Here is a 15,654-nt window from a genome sequence, read left to right as displayed (position 1 = left end):
TTTGCAGGCTCTTTTGCATCATCTCAGTTATACATTACTTCCTGCACTCAGGCAGAATGCACAGCTCAGGCAACTCCCACGGTTGGACAGAGAGGTGATTATTTTTAATCACCCAAGTCTCCAAACCACAAGCCAAGGAGGATGATGCATATACATCACATAAGAGAAGCAGCAGCCTGTGCTGGGCTGGGGAGCTCCTACGCATGCTTATTGCAGATAATGGACCGTGTGCTCGAGGACATGTGCCAAGCCATGTGCTGGAGGAGGGGTTGCAGATGTCACCAGCTACAGGAGCACTTCCTCTTCCCCAATGAGTATAAAATGCTCACTGAATCCACAGTTGGAGTGAAGTCACTTCCTTTCCAGGGGAACCACTGGAGCACTGACGAGTAATAACAATTTCACCTTTCGTGGATAGCTCACTTTCTTTCACTTGTGGCTTGTTCGACAGCTTTGGTTTTCTTCAGCATTAGGCAGGCAGGGTAGCTCTCAGATTTCTCCTTTCACATCAAAATCCAGCTTGGTTTGGCAGTCTCACCACTTGTGATTGCTTCTGAAACCTGTCTGAAACACGCAACGTGCAAGGACTTGTCTTTCTTTGAGTTACAATTTTGGGGCTAGGCTGGGGAAGGTGAGAGCAGTGGAGGATTCTCAGCCATTCTTGCTGATTGGTGTATCGTGGAAAGGCTTGTTTCGCAAGTCCAGGGGCTGTACTTTGACCTGATTCTTGCTTATTGCACATGAAAAGCGTCCCTGTATCTTCATGCCCCTTTTTGCAGGCTCATGAAGTGGAGTATTGTGGTTGTCAGAGGTTTGTGCTATTTCTCTAACCGTAGTCCTTGTGCCCAGGGCAACACACTTCCAGCTTGCATTCGAGGAACAGACTGGGGAGGATTATAAGAAATGGTGATTTTTTTTTTTTTTTTCTCTCTGTACCAAACAGGGGCTTTAAAAATGCCCATTCAGACTGGAATCTGTATGTTGGCAGCGTTGCCAAGGCTGTAACTCTTATCCCTGCTGTGTCTCTTACCTGCTTCACAAATGTGCACGTGGGAGTTTTTCAAAGGCACTACCATGTGCATACCATATCCTAAACCAGCAATTTTGGTTTTGTTCTTCTTTAGCAGTGCAGATTCCAAGTCAGGTGAACAATTCTTTATGGGATCCCAGGTAATCTTTCCTCTTTGTCTTAGAGAGGATATGTGCTTTTTCCATATACCTGGTTTAAATTTAGCCTCCATAGCTTGATGCCTCAATTGAGTAATAGAGCAACTTTCCTGCATTGTACTACTGCCTCTCCTTCTGGGGAAGTTGGCACTGGAATTTGGGAGTGTTTTGGTTTCCAGATTGTTCACAGACTTGTAATATGACCATAAATAAATAATGTAAGTACTTGTTGCTTCATTTTTATTTTTATTACCGCCTAGTCCATAAAACATGCCTAGTATTGAGAGACTGTGGAAATCTTTATGTGAGAATCTCAATGTGCTCAGGGAACAGATCTCTCTAGCAGTGTTTCTGCCTCAGACATGGCTATCTTGGGGATTGTATAACATAGAAAACAGAGTAATGCTGACTTAGGTGTAGTTTGCCTCCATTTTCTTGGACAGGAGACTGCGTTGGACCAGGGATTTCTGACTGTCTTCTAAAGCCCTGATGGTTTCCCTGTCCTTCCCTTTCCTCAAGAATTTGTGTACTGGCCTTCTCCATTCACACAGACTTTGTCATCAGCCCTGTTTTGCAGCATGTCACCCCACAGTGTAGCCACAGAAGTAGAAGCACTTTCTTTTGTTTTGGACGTGCTGCTTGGTTTCATTTTGTGCTTACCATCTCTTCTGGTGCAAGAGGCCAGGAGCTTAACACTTCCTGTTGGTTTTGTTTTTATAGTTCTGTCACTTTGCACCTCAGCTTCTGTCTCTAACAATTTTTTCTTGCATGAAATCCATTCCATATCTCCAATCATCCTACTTATCCCTGTCAGTACCTTCTCTGGATCTGCTCTATCCTTTTTCCTTTCTCTTGTTTTTTAATGAGAAGAGACAAGCAACACACAGTGTCCTGGTGTGAATGCCCCATGCACACAGTGATATGCCCTATTTCTGCAGGCTGATTCTATGGTTAAACAAACTGATTGTGGACATTCCAATAGCAGTGCAGCACATTGTACACACTCTCCAGCAGCTTAGAGTTAATTGCTGCTAGCAAGTGCTGTGAACTTGCAGGCTGGGTTCCTCTTGGCAGGAGTTGAAAGTGAATTGTGGTGTTCCAAAGAACGTTCAAGCCCCGTGTTTAAAAGGCATCCTGCCACTTAGATGGGTGAGTGTACTGCAGACACTGCCTTCAGCCCTCATCTTTCTGGCCTTCCTGCCAGAGAAGGGTTAAGTCTGAAATGGAAAACATGCTGCAGAGGACTGGGGTGATTCAGCACGTGGTTGTAGTCTGATTCTAAAGCTGAGTTCTCAGCATGGTATTTAGAGAACTGTGGCTCACTGGCTGCCTGCAGTCACTGTTTCAAGTTGAGATGCTGAATCCTCAATGGATATCAAAGATCTCTGGCACTTGGGGCATTTACCATGGTACCATAGGATTAAGATTGTGGGTAACTGCAGCTGGGTTGCTTCCATGCTCTGTGTGCCTTTCAGTGGTGCAAAACACTTGGTTCTTCTCCAAAATGGTCTCTTCAATATCAAGCAAGCTTAACCCAAATTAGCTTGGATTGCTTGTAAGTTGAGTTTGCCAGCATGGACAGTGAGCATGGATCACAGCAGTGTGGTGGGATCTCACAGCAGGGTGAAATTGCAGACCTAGGGGTGCTTTTCTCAGTGAAAGGTTATAGTATCAACATGGATCAGGTTATGGCCAAGTATTGATGCCATGTTAATATCCAGCAAATCATTATTAGTGTCCTTGCAGTTGATTTTTGTTCTATAGGACAAACAGGTGATTTTAGGGAAAACTCTTTGTTTCATAATATTTTTAAAGGGGGTGTGAGTGCATGCAAGCATCCCCGGCCAGCCCCTGGCTTTGGGTGGTGAGGAGAATTCCAGGAACTCCAGGAAACTGATGTCACTGCATTGTGTTTGCTTGTTTTCTTTTGACTGCACTAATGTTTAATTTTAACTTAACCCTCAGAGGGGTATTTTTAGTAAAACTGTTTCTTCACTCCTTCTGTCCCATGTTGGGAGGGGAACAGATTGTGTCTCCTTGTTTTTTCCAGTAGTCAGCTCTTTCTGCCTCCCCTCTGAAGAGCTGTGATGATTGACTGAGAGCTTGAGCACTCAGCAGCATGTGTTACCCTGTCTGTGCTTGGAGTGCCTGAACCTGGTGTTTGTTCTGTCCCCACATCTCTTGATTTGATCATTGATCCAGGCTGAAAGGAAGCACATCTACCTGGACAAAGGGGCTTCATTCTGATAAAAGATTGGTATCTCTTCCAAATCTTTGGTATCGCTGTGTCCCAGGGGGCAGCTGCTACTTTAGGGGATGATCATGATCCTGTTCTTCAGTGAATATCTGCTGGAAGAGCCTGGCTTTTCTACAAGTTATTAACACTTTAGTTTGGAAGGGCTTTGTCAACACTCCAGAGAATCACAGCCCTGTAAGGAATGGGTTTCTCCCTTTGGTTTTTTCTTTGTTTTTTTTAGCAAGAGATCACACTTGAAATTCAGACGCTACAGCTGGAGAGGCAAAAACTGAGCTGCTTGCTCTGCTAATCTTGAATAAAGGAATAAATTCTTTTATCTATTTTTATTTATGTATTTATTAAAAAGGAAAAGAAAAAGCAAGAAATGCAGCTCTGCAGAGCATGGATTTATTGGAGAACTTTTCTTTCTTCCATATCTTTGTCCTGAGTTTTGGCTGCTGTCTCTGTGGTTTGCTGTTTGTGTATTTCTGCAGACAAATAACAAAATCAGAAAACTGTTTCATCCTATTCCACTTGTAGCCTGTGTGTTACAATAATTGCTCGGGTGCCAGACACAAAAAGAATCACTGTGGTTTTAGTTTGTCGTTATTTCATGTATGAAAATGGCTTTCAGTTGTAATTATCTGCACATTATAAGAAGTGTGTATGTGAAGAAGCTATGGAAAAATGACAGCAGAATAATTAAATTCACACCAGCTCCTCATGCGAATACTAAGACATCAAGAGTGTCTTCTGTGGTTTAGTATTACCCACTTCCAAAGCTTGGAGTAGGAAATTTTCATTCATTTTCCTGCACAAATAGGTCTCTGAAAGGCTGGGCAAGAAGTGCCTTCTCTCTGGCAAAGGGAGATCTGTCAGGATGGGCTCATCAACATTTTATACCTTGCACTACCTGAAAGCTTTGCCTTCTGCTGTGCTTCTGGACAGCATCACCCATGAATGCCCAGGACTATTGGGAGGCACTGAAAGGGTTACCAGGGGCTGTACAAGGCTGGTGTATGGGACAGGAGTGAGCTTGGCTTCCTTGTTTCAAGGGTTTGTGGTTGCTGGATATTTCTGCTGCCTTTTCTCTGCCCCCAGCTCCCCCGTTCTGTAATTCACTTTTAAAAGAAACCAGTCTGGGTTGTGCTGAGCTCAGCACTGCAGCCATTTGCAGAGACACCACAAGGAGCAGCAGCACTTCTCAGTTTACAGGCTGGACTGTGGTAGGAAATGCTCATTCCTTACACTGACAAATTGCTTCTGCACCCAAGGTATTGCCCACTGAGCAAACAAGGGTTGTCTCACTGCTTCCTCTCCATCCCTGTGTCTATGTAGGAGAAGCTATCCAGCCAGTCACCTTTTGAGGAAGGGACCATGTTCAGTGTTTTTTCATACAGCATTTGGTGCAGTGCTGTGATGAGTGTCAGCATTTGCTTGTGTCAGTTATTGGGCATTTCACCAGTAAGAGGATTGTTTATGCCAGTTTTACTGAATTCTAGTTCCAGCTGTGAGCTTCAATTTGCATCTTTTCATACAATTTGAACTGCTTGTTTTGCTATGTAAATCTTCTGTGTATTGGTTTGCTTTCTTGTTTACTGTTTCTCTGCTCCTAGAAGACATTTGTAATCCTGGGATTTGGCTGTGCATCCTGCTGTTCTGGCACTGAATCCCTCAATTCTGGACAGCACAGGACAGGGAGAGACAGAAAAAGGGAACTTCAGCTTCCCAGACTCATCCCTCCCCTCCCATCCTTCCAGGCCAGGTTGGATGGGGCTTGGAAAGACCTGGTCCAGTGGAAGGTGTGCTTGACCATGGCAGGGGGTTGGAACAAGGTGATCTTTAAGGTCTCTTCCAATCCAAACCATTCTTTGATTCTTCCAACCCTAAAAATCAAGGACGTGTGATCCCTAGACAAGCCTCTCTAATTAGTTCTCATCTTGTAGCACTCATTTCTGTGTGCCTGCCTGAGTGATGTTGCAAATTATATCCCCCTTTTATGTGTTGGTAGCATTTTATCACCTTTCACAGCCTGCGGTGCTCAGTCACCGTTCCTGTAATGCCATCTTGTGGTGGCCCTGCCGCTCTGAACGTGCCTTCTCCAGCCAGAACTGATGCTGGGCTACCTCTGTGTGTAGGCAGTGAGTGCAGCTCCCCTTTGCTGGGTGTGGGGTGAATCAAGGAAATGCCTGTCTCCAGCTGTTTGCTGTCAGGGAATGGCCTTGTGGAGCTCAGATGTGGTGTCAGGGACCTTCATGGCAGATCCCTGCTCTGGGTGCTTCAGCTCTGATACTGTAGAACTGTCTGTTAGAAGGATTGATTAACTATGATCTGTATTACAAGGAGATTGGTGTGTTGTTCCTTAACAAGTCATAACAACAAACTATCCATTTACTTAAATATTCATCCTTCATACACTGTATGCTGTTTGAAGTGCTTCTCTAAACACAAAGGAGTTGTTTAATACTTTGAAACGCTGCTCTGTTGTGATTGCAGGAAGTGTATATGGCAGGGAGTGTCAGGATTTTGTAGAAATTCCAATTTTATCTCTGGTGGATTTTTTTCTCAATCTGTCTGGGCTTTGGATAAGCCACAGGGGGAAAAGTAAGGCCATTGCATCTGCTTCTCCATGACCAAGAGCTTTACTGTACCTTCGAGAGTAACAACTGCGTGCCTTGCTAATAAATGAAATAACAACTGTATTTCTTTTTGGTTTTTTTGCCTCTCCAGTGTTCCCAACTCTTGCCCAGCCAGTCCACGTGGTGCTGGATCCTCAGGATATCGTTTTGTTCACAACATTACCTCGGATCTGCAGCTGGCAGCAGAGTATGCGGCAAAGGCAGCCTCAGAGCAGCAGGCAGATGCATCTGGCGGGGACAGCCCAAAGGTTCACACAAACATTACCTACCCAGCACTGCTCCTTGGGAGGATTATTAAAGCCTGGGGCTTTATTGCTAGTCCTGGTTAGAGTTTAAAGGGGTTTAAGAACACCCTGGCCATAAGGGTGCTGTGTACAGTGTCCTGCAGGGGGTGGAGGTCATTCCTTCCAACTGTGCTTGGCTTAGTTGGAGTCTCTGCTTGCTTAGCTGCCTGAAATGTATTCAAATCACTCACCAAAGTGTTTAAGCAAGAATAATATTTTTGCTTATTTGATAAATCAAGATCCCATAAAGAAGCACATAAAATTCAGCATCTCATTTTCTTCTTTTAATTAATGGTATTTTGCAAAACACAGTTGGAGAAAGCAGAAGCAGGGGAAGAAACCAGATCCTTGTCATGAGAAGTCTGTAGTCAGACTTTAAAACAAACATGAAGGCCTGTCAAGTAGGCGTTAAACAAGGAGAGTGGCAAGTGGAATCTAGATTAAAAAATAACTTAGTTAGAGTGATAAAATGTAATTTTGGTGAGCTGATCTTCAGATCAAAGTTAAAAGTTCCATATCCAAAACCACCTGATTTGGGATTGGGTGGAGGAGCACACTACTAGATGGCTGTTTTTTGTAGAGTTAATTCTCCCTTGAGACAAGAAGGGTTGTTCTTGATGGAGTAATGTGAAGAGTTGGAAATACGAGATCTAGCAAACAAATTAAAGTTCCTAGAATGAAACAAATCCTGCTGGAGAAGGGAAGGGATGGGATCAGGTTTCATGTTGGGCTTGTTGCTGGGAGGAGGGCTGATAACATACAGCCTCAAACCCTTCTAGCAGGGAGGAGCTGTAGCTGGGCAGAACTGAAGGCTTTAATTCATGAGCACAGAAAGCAGTGAATGTACCTATACTCTATTTATTTATTCAATTGCCTGTCTTGACCCCTTTCCTTGGGCTGGTGCAAGCATGTGTGGGACAGTCAGTGGGGAATGGAATCAGATTGGAGTTGGGGTTTATGTGTGTTTGTGGGGAGATGGAAGGAGATACTTTTATCTGACTCAGCCCTGTTTGAACACAAATGCTTGTGTGAAATGGGGTGGTGGCAGCATAAAACAGCAGTGGGAGAGCTGATGCTCTCTTAGCTGCCCTGCTGCTCTCTTGGCATCAGTGAAAATTACAGCCCAGTGTGCTTTTTAAGTTTGGGTTGTGGTACTGCAGCATAGGAATTCTTTGTTAGTAACTAAATTTTTGTTTGGCTTTTTTTTCTTGCTTAGGATGAATCCAAGCCACCCTATTCTTATGCTCAGCTGATTGTGCAGGCCATATCTTCAGCACAGGACAGGCAATTAACACTAAGTGGGATCTATGCCCACATTACCAAGCATTATCCATATTACAGGACTGCTGACAAAGGCTGGCAGGTGAGTTCTTGACACTGACAAGCTTTTAAACTACTTTGACATGGCTTATCTGCTTTGAAATGCATTTATTAAAGATTTGGGGCACTGGGAATAGAGCTGCTTTGACTGTTCCCAGAGTGAATTTGTTTAACACAAGCTGACTAGTTCATTTGTGGGTGATTAGTTTTCTTGGGGTTTTTTTGAATGCTTTGTAGGGCAATGTAGTGTGTTACTGTTGGGCTCTCTAGTTCCTCTTATAATGCTGTAGTCATGTGTCTTTCATTTTGTATTTTGTTTCCCTATATCCTTGCTATCAGTCACTCCTCTGCCCAGATACTTGCTTAATCCTTCACCTCATCTTTGACATGATTTCTCCAAGCAGAGGATATCCAGCCTAAAACTGAGGCTCCAATTTTTAATCATAGCACCTTAAATAATTACAGATATTTTGTTTTCCCAGTGTATCAGCTGCACTGCCTAAGTCAGTTTGCAAGTTCTGAATTTGAGTGGGAGCTTGGGAAACTGGGAGTCCATGGACTCTTTGTGGTACTCAAGGAAGCCTGACCAGCTTCAGAGGAGAGTTTGGATGTAGTTAACACATGCTAAATCAAACTTCAATGTTCACTTGAGGGCTGCTTCCAAAGTTTCAAGAGCCTCAACTCCACCTGCTTTCAGACTTTTTCTTGGCATCACACCTCTGCCATGGGTGTTGGCATTTGAATGTAATACACTAATACAGCTGCAAAGGCTCTTGCAGCTGCTGATTTCACTGTGTGCAACTGGCAGGAGCAGTACTGCTTGGTGCACTTTGAGTGCAGTTGGAATAAATACATTTCTGCCTTCCTGGCTTTTCCCTGCAGTTCTAATTAATTGTGGAATTCACTTCCTGCCCTAACCTGCTCAGCAGAGTTGTGCTTTGTGAACCAGTTGCTGCATCCTGCTTCAGAGAGCTGCATTTCAGCAGGGAGTGAAGCTGCCTTTTTCTCTCCTCTCCAGTGGCATTGTAAGGCTTCACCATTGCAGAGGTTGTCTAAACCTGCTCAAAAAGCTTCTCTTTTGTTTTGAAAGTGGAAGAGGGATGAGTTAGTGCACATGGAGGGTTGCTGAGCCCTTCCCCAGCTCAAAAGGCAGCATTACACCCTGTAAGAGGTGGGTTGTTACAATGGAAAGGATAAACAGTCTTGTCATCATCCAGAGAGCTGCAGAGTGCCACAGAGCTCATGGATTCCTCCCAGAGCTGGCTGAGGGCATGTTGGCTGCCTTGCATTGTGATTACTGTGAGATGCAGTGTCCTCTAGGGCATGTTTGGGCACCCTGGTAATCGTTTGGCAGGTGAGCAGTTAGCACAGGCTCAGGCAACTTTTTCCACTTGCCAAGAATAAAGCTTGTCTTTTGAGAGAGTTCTGATGTGGTTTACAGTGATTTCCCCCTGCCTCAGCAAAAGCTCTGCTTTCATGGCTTTCCACAGAGAAGTCACTGCTCTGGCTCCAGATGTATTTCAGTAATGGTTGGTACTGAGCAAACCCATCTTTCAGCTTGGTCAGGAGAAATTCCAACACTTTCCCTCAGGTTTTCTCCTGCTATTCTCCTGTGACTTTGGAGCTGTGTGAGTTGAGTGACTTGTTTCTACCTTTAACACTGATTCTGGCAGCGTGGATTTATTTTTCCAAGCTGTGTGGTGCAACTCATTTGTCTTTGTTACTTCGTGGCAAAATAATCGCCTCATTCCTGTGCTTCCTGCAGAATTCCATTCGGCACAACCTCTCCTTGAACCGTTACTTTATTAAAGTCCCACGCTCCCAAGAGGAGCCTGGAAAGGGCTCCTTTTGGAGGATTGACCCTGCCTCTGAAGCCAAACTTGTAGAACAAGCATTTAGAAAAAGAAGGCAAAGAGGAGTGTCCTGCTTCCGAACACCTTTTGGGCCTCTCTCCTCCAGGTAACTTCAATTTCCTCTCATCTCTCTGCCAAACTCATTACAAAGAAAATAAACTAAAACTTCTCCTGAAGTACAGTGAGTATACTTTGCTTCTGTTTATAGTTTGAGAGGTGATATAGTTAGTCCTGAGGCGTAATCTGAAAATTGTTCTGACTTCTTAAGTGTTTTACAAAAAAAAAATCCAGAAGCAAACTACAAAAATGCATCAAATAACGTGTCTGTTTTGGCATCATTTCAAAGAAATTCAAAGCAGTTATCACTGGAGTGAGTGTTTTCAGATGCCAATCTCTGATTTCAGGAAAGCTGTGTTTAGATGTGGATTAGATCATAGTGGGAAGAACTTCTGTGGTATTTAAAACACTCTCCTGCAGGGAGATCAGGTTGATGGTGGTTGTCAGCAGTGAAGCAACAGGAGTTCTGTGTGGCTGCTCCAGTCAGCTCCACTGCCTTGTGCAATGACAGCTTCTTTGAGCCCTGTAGCTGTGAGGAGAAGACTTGGAATTCAGCACTAGCTGTAGCAATTTCATGGAACATTCCTCCCACACCTCCTATTTTCTCTTTTAAAATGTGGGGGAAACAGAAGGAGAATTTTTCAGCTTTTTATTCTGGTTTGTCATTAAAGAAATATACAATTCCTCACGTGTTTGGGACCAGAGGTGGGAACCAAGTGGTTGGGGAGGGAGGCAACAGGGAGGAGGGGAAGCAACTGCTCTGAAAGCATATGCAGGGCCAGACATTTGCCTCTGCTTGCATCTTTCTTCTTCTCCCTGTCACTCTCAAACTCTGACATAGGTTCTTTGGGAATGACTTGAAGTTATAAAACTGATCTGAGTGTGCAGCATTTGGGCATTCTCTGTCAGCAGTGGGTCTAACAATGAAATGTTAACCCTGCTCTGAAGGGTCCAGTTTCCTTCAGCAAGGAATAACACAACAGTATTTGGAGCTGGAGTGTTTGTGGGGTCCCTGTGTACCTTTCAGCTCTTCCCAGCAGGACTGCAGTGGGTGGTGTGGAGGAAAGGCTGTCCTTCCTAGAGAATCCTCTCCTGGACATAACTCTGGGTCTCTGCTGCTGTCTCGTGGTCAAAATGCATCTGCACTTGCCAACGCTGTGTTTTGGTGTTTCAGGAGTGCTCCTGCCTCCCCTACTCACCCTGGCCTGCTGTCCCCTCACTCTAGTGGCCTACAGACTCCAGAGTGCCTGTCACGGGAGGGCTCACCCATTCCACACGATCACGACTTTGGGTCAAAGTTGGCCTCAGTTCCAGAGTATCGCTATTCCCAGAGCGCACCCGGTGAGTAACTCCTGTTCCAGAGCTCCTGTTCCTGTTCACTTGCCCCACGTGCCATACTGAGGACACCACAGGAAGGCTTCTGCAGTGCTTTTTGGAGGATCCAGGACTCTCTTTCCACTTTGTTGTTAGAGACTGATGGTGCAGTCTCTAACTTCAAACCATTTTCCTGACTCCTCTTTGGATGAGGGGCAGAATGTGCAGAGACAGCTGATCTAACCTTGAGCTAGGTGGCTGTAAAGATCTGACAGCAGAGTAGCCATGGCAACACAGCTCACTTGCTTTCATTTGCTACCCTCTGGATAAGATCAGCTTGGCTACACCAGGCTCTGGTGCTGTGGCCAGGACCTGGTAAATATCTCCTTGTCAGCTGTGCTGACCTGGGGTGAGGTTGGAAGGCAAAGCTCATTAAGGAAAGCTTGGTTTGGGGTATTTTCTTAGGTTTATTATGGCTTTTATTCACAGAAATGTGCTCAGATGACAAGTAGGGTTTTTGTACATGAGGAAGGAGAAGTGTGAGGGTGGTATTTTTGAAGATTTGATTTTTTTTGTTTGATTCTACCTCCATTCCTGCTAATGGTGCAGCACTGAGTAGGCTGGAAGCACACAGATGAAATAAATGGGGGTCTTTTTGCCTCTCCTGTTAACATATGCTTCTCTTTTCTGTTCAGGATCTCCAGTGAGTGCCCAGCCTGTGATTATGGCTGTTCCTCCCCGACCATCCACCCTGGTGGCCAAACCAGTGGCCTACATGCCAGCATCCATAGTGACTTCCCAGCAGCCCTCGTGCCACGCCATCCACGTTGTTCAACAAGCCCCCACTGTCACCATGGTCCGGGTGGTGACCTCCTCTGCAAACTCTGCAAATGGATACATCCTCACAAACCAGGGCACAGCAGGAGGAGCTCATGAAGCTGCAGGAGCAGTGTTGGACTTAGCTGCTGACCACCGAGGTAGTGTTCACCTCCCTTGCTGCTCTGCTAATAAGTCTTGAACGTTTTCACTCACTGGCCACTGAGCCATTAAAAAAGATGTTTCTCCAGGTAAAACAAAAACCAAATGAGAGCTCATCCATTTTTTGTCTCCACCAGAGAGCAGGACAACTGTGTTCCCTTGTCTCCTGGGGAACAAAACTAACAGCCTTTGGAGCCTGCGAAAATATGCAGTGCTTAAAATTTGCTTATTACCATAGAATCACAGAATGATCTGGATTGGAGGGTACTTTGAAGATCATCTCATTCCAATCCCCCTGCCATGGGCAGGGACACCTTCCACTATCCCAGGGTGCTCCAAACCCCATCCAACCTGGCCTTGGACACTTCAGGGATGGAGCAGCCACAGCTGCTCTGGGCAGCCTGTGCCAGGGCCTCATCACCTCCACATGAAAGAATTTCTTCCTAATATCTCGTTTATACCTGGTGCTTGAAGCCATTCCCCTTTGTCCTATCTCTCCATGCTTTTATAATTATCCCCAATACCAGTATTATGCCTGTGTGTTGGCTATGAAAGCATGTGCACTTTCCAGCCAAAAGAGAGAGCCTGGGAAAGGCTGCAACTCTGCTTCAGGATGGTTTTGTAAATAAATGATTAAGCCCTTCTTTTCTGCAGGCCTGGATTCCTAGAGGAAAGCATGTGCTTCTGGAAGTGCAGGCAGTGCCCCATTAAAGCAATCTTCAAAAACCAGTTAGAACAAAGGCCTTTTTTTTGTCCCTAAGCTGGAAATTCCAGCCTTGGGGGATTTAGTGAGTTAAATATTCTCTTGCTGTGATCTAGACAACACCTTGTCTGCTCCCCATTTCAGAAGGTCTTAGTGCTACAAGGTCAGTGTCTGTTGTAGCAGCAGCAAGGCTGGTTTCTCTGACTGCTTTTATGTGGGCAGTGGGACAATGGTGCCTCTCTCTAAGGGAAGGAAAAAATGACAAAGAGCTTCCCCTCTTGCAGCAGCAGGACCCCTGGCATTTTTAGTTCAGCACTGGTTATCTTGCTTGAGTTTCACTTGCATTCTCTAGAAATTCCTGTCTGGATCCCATACATGTTCCTGAAGCACTAACAGTTGCAGCTGCCTGTCACCTGCTCCCTTCTTTCATTCACTGGTTCTTGCTGTTGCCTGTTCTTTCCCTGCTTGTCTCACTTGTATCCTTTTCCAGTCTCTACTTTCCCTGTTTGCTGCATTTTCCTTTCTGAACTCCTTGCTTTCTTTGCCTTTTCTCTCCCCACTCCCATCAGCTTGCCTGCAGGTTTTACCTCAGTGCTGATGTCCCATCTAACTCCACGCTTGTTGTGTGCAAACGTTAAAATGGGAGAGGCCTGCTTTTCCCAGAAGACTAATGAGATTATTCTTCCTGCCCTCTGTCCTTTGAGATCCACAGAGCCCCTGGAAGAGTGGTTCCTCTCCTTTCCTGCATGTCTGGCAGGATGCTGTCCTGTATCTGTGGCATACCTGCTGAATTGACCCCTTACTTATCCTGGGAAGTGAGAAAAGTGGTTTAGTGCTCTCAAGCAGTTACCTCTGTCCAGAAACTCTGCTCTCCTTTTTTATTTTTTCTCCATCCTGTTTTTTTCCTGTACTTCCACAGCAAAAGCTGGCAATTGTGGGAAGACCTCCTTGTAAATCAGCCTCCATGCAGGCCTGACAGCAAGCTGCTGCAGACTTTTGGCTCCAGGCATTGTTTAAGATCTTAATGCCTTCTCCTGCTGTGTGGTATTGAAAGTCAGGCCAGTTTGTTTGAAATTGCAAAGTAAGCTATAAGATTTGCAGTGCTTGCTGTCCATATCACAGCTGTGATGTGCCAGTAAGGGAGGTGATGCCTTTTTAGGGCAAAAGGTCAAATTGATGTGTTTGATTTTTTTCAATTTTTTCTTATGGCTTATGCTGTAAGAAAAATGTTTTTAATACTGATAGAGTAAATGTACAATAGAGAATATTTTAATGTTTCCAAATACTCATCCCTGACCTTCTGTGGTGCTGAGGTATTGTGATCCTGGGGCGTGTATCCCTGCTAATTAATTCTCATTAATCCCTGAGTTAATGAGAATGAAACCTGCCTCTAAGCCAGGGCAGTGACTGATCCTTGTTTTTTCTGCCCTTCCGCAGGCATGGACGAGAAGCCAACGATCGCGTTTGCCACCATCCCCACGGCCAGCCGTGTCATCCAGACAGTGGCCAGCCAGATGGCCCAGGGTGTCCCTGGGCAGACTGTCACCATCCTGCAGCAGGCAGCCCCTGTGGCCCTGGGGCAGCACCAGCTCCCAGTGCGGGCAGTGACCCAGAACGGCAAACACGCCGTGCCCACCAACAGCATCGCCGGCAGCGCCTACGGTGGGTCTGCTCCCCCAGCTCAGCAGCCAGGGGGTAGAGCTGCGAGGGTTTTCTCCTCTTGCTTTCTGTGTGTCAAGTTATTCCATGTGTCCAGTTCTATTGCAGTGGGAGGTTCCCTTCTGTCCACCTCTGCTGCCTTTCCTGGGGGAAAAGCCCCGCTCTCTCTGGCAGAAAAGCTCTGTCCTTCCTTTGCCCTTGGCTATGCAGTTATTAGTACTGAGACTCTCTACCTCTTGAGGTTACTTGTTGAAAGTGTTAGTGATTCTTGTGGGGAGCCTGTTTTCATTTATTTTCTTCTGATCAACAGCCTTGGCTTGCAGCGTGCCAAATAATAAAATTTCCATGGTGCTCTTTAGATCTTGTGAAACATGACTCGGTAGAGTAAAAAGAAAATAACATACTTTACCATCTTACAGTCTTAGAGCCTGAGAGAAACAAGATCTATTTCACCAGGTGAATGAATGTAGGATTTTTGTATACACAGGATGTGTTCTAGTCATTTGTCAAGCATGGGTTTTTGAAATTCCATACAAGCCATGTCTTGGCAGCCTCCTCTTGCTTGCTCAGATTTTATTCAGTTGGGGATGGGAATATCCAGGTTTCTTATGGCTTTTTTCTCTGAGAGGCCAAGCACTTCTGCTGCCTCAGGCTGGTGCTTTTGGGAGTTTGGAATGAAGGGCATGGATGCCTTTCATGAAGGTAGGAATGTTTCTACAGAATTTTCTGCCACATCTCCTCACAGTTATCACCTGGCATGCACTTCAATTGCAAGAATCTCATTGGAACTATGAAAAATGATAGTGATAAGGTTTTTGTGCAATTATTAGAAGATATTAATAGATCAGATAGGTTAAGCTTCTACTAACCAGCAGTAGCATTTGTCTAATATAGAACCAGACAGTTTTTTTATTTAACATTTTTATGTTAAAATATTTTAACCTCACCAAACTTTTTAACTCTCTCCAAAGTGGGAAGTATTCCAGTTGCATCTGAGTTTTTTTGTAAGTGGCAGTAAATTTTCTGGTTCACAAAACAAAGCCTGAGTCTCTTGACTCTTCATCTGTACTAAGTTAACTTCTCTTCAATTGCATGATTTAGGTTCTCTAAGTCACTAAGCTGTAATTGCTGACTGCCCTCATCTATACCCTATTTTTTTCCTTTCATCCTCTTGATACTCTACAGCTTTCTTCTCATGCCTTGGTAGAAGTTATTGGGCTTTGAGGGCCTTTGTTCTGTTGGCTTTGTTTATTTATCCTAGGGATTCTTTTTCATGCATTTAGCAGTGAACACAGCACTGATGTTCAGTCATTCCATCCTTTGCAAATGAGTCTGGAGGGCAGAGGATGTGCTGTTTCCTGAGTCCCCTTTGGCTTCCTCTCTGATTGATGCAGAGTCCAAAAACTGCATGTGTTTTGTTTTCCAAGCAGTGGTGTGTGCCAAA

The 15,654-nt window shown here is 44.9% G+C and overlaps 1 protein-coding gene across 1 annotated transcript in view; it reads left to right on the top strand.

The window, feature by feature from the left end:
- The window catches only part of FOXK1 (forkhead box K1), a 56,205-nt gene that overhangs the window by 30,842 nt on the left and 9,709 nt on the right, over nucleotides 1–15,654 (top strand). Inside the window, exons 3-8 of the mRNA XM_071443926.1 lie at nucleotides 6,134–6,290; nucleotides 7,543–7,689; nucleotides 9,412–9,605; nucleotides 10,731–10,897; nucleotides 11,566–11,847; nucleotides 13,989–14,213. Of these exons, the coding sequence (XP_071300027.1) occupies nucleotides 6,134–6,290; nucleotides 7,543–7,689; nucleotides 9,412–9,605; nucleotides 10,731–10,897; nucleotides 11,566–11,847; nucleotides 13,989–14,213 (1,172 nt within the window). The remainder of the gene's footprint in view (nucleotides 1–6,133; nucleotides 6,291–7,542; nucleotides 7,690–9,411; nucleotides 9,606–10,730; nucleotides 10,898–11,565; nucleotides 11,848–13,988; nucleotides 14,214–15,654) is intronic.

Source organism: Agelaius tricolor, unplaced genomic scaffold (assembly GCF_023055355.1).
Source record: "Agelaius tricolor isolate 1412-34295 unplaced genomic scaffold, bAgeTri1.0.p SCAF_19, whole genome shotgun sequence".
NCBI classification, from domain to species: domain Eukaryota; kingdom Metazoa; phylum Chordata; class Aves; order Passeriformes; family Icteridae; genus Agelaius; species Agelaius tricolor.
This window is presented reverse-complemented; position numbering and strand designations above follow the sequence as displayed.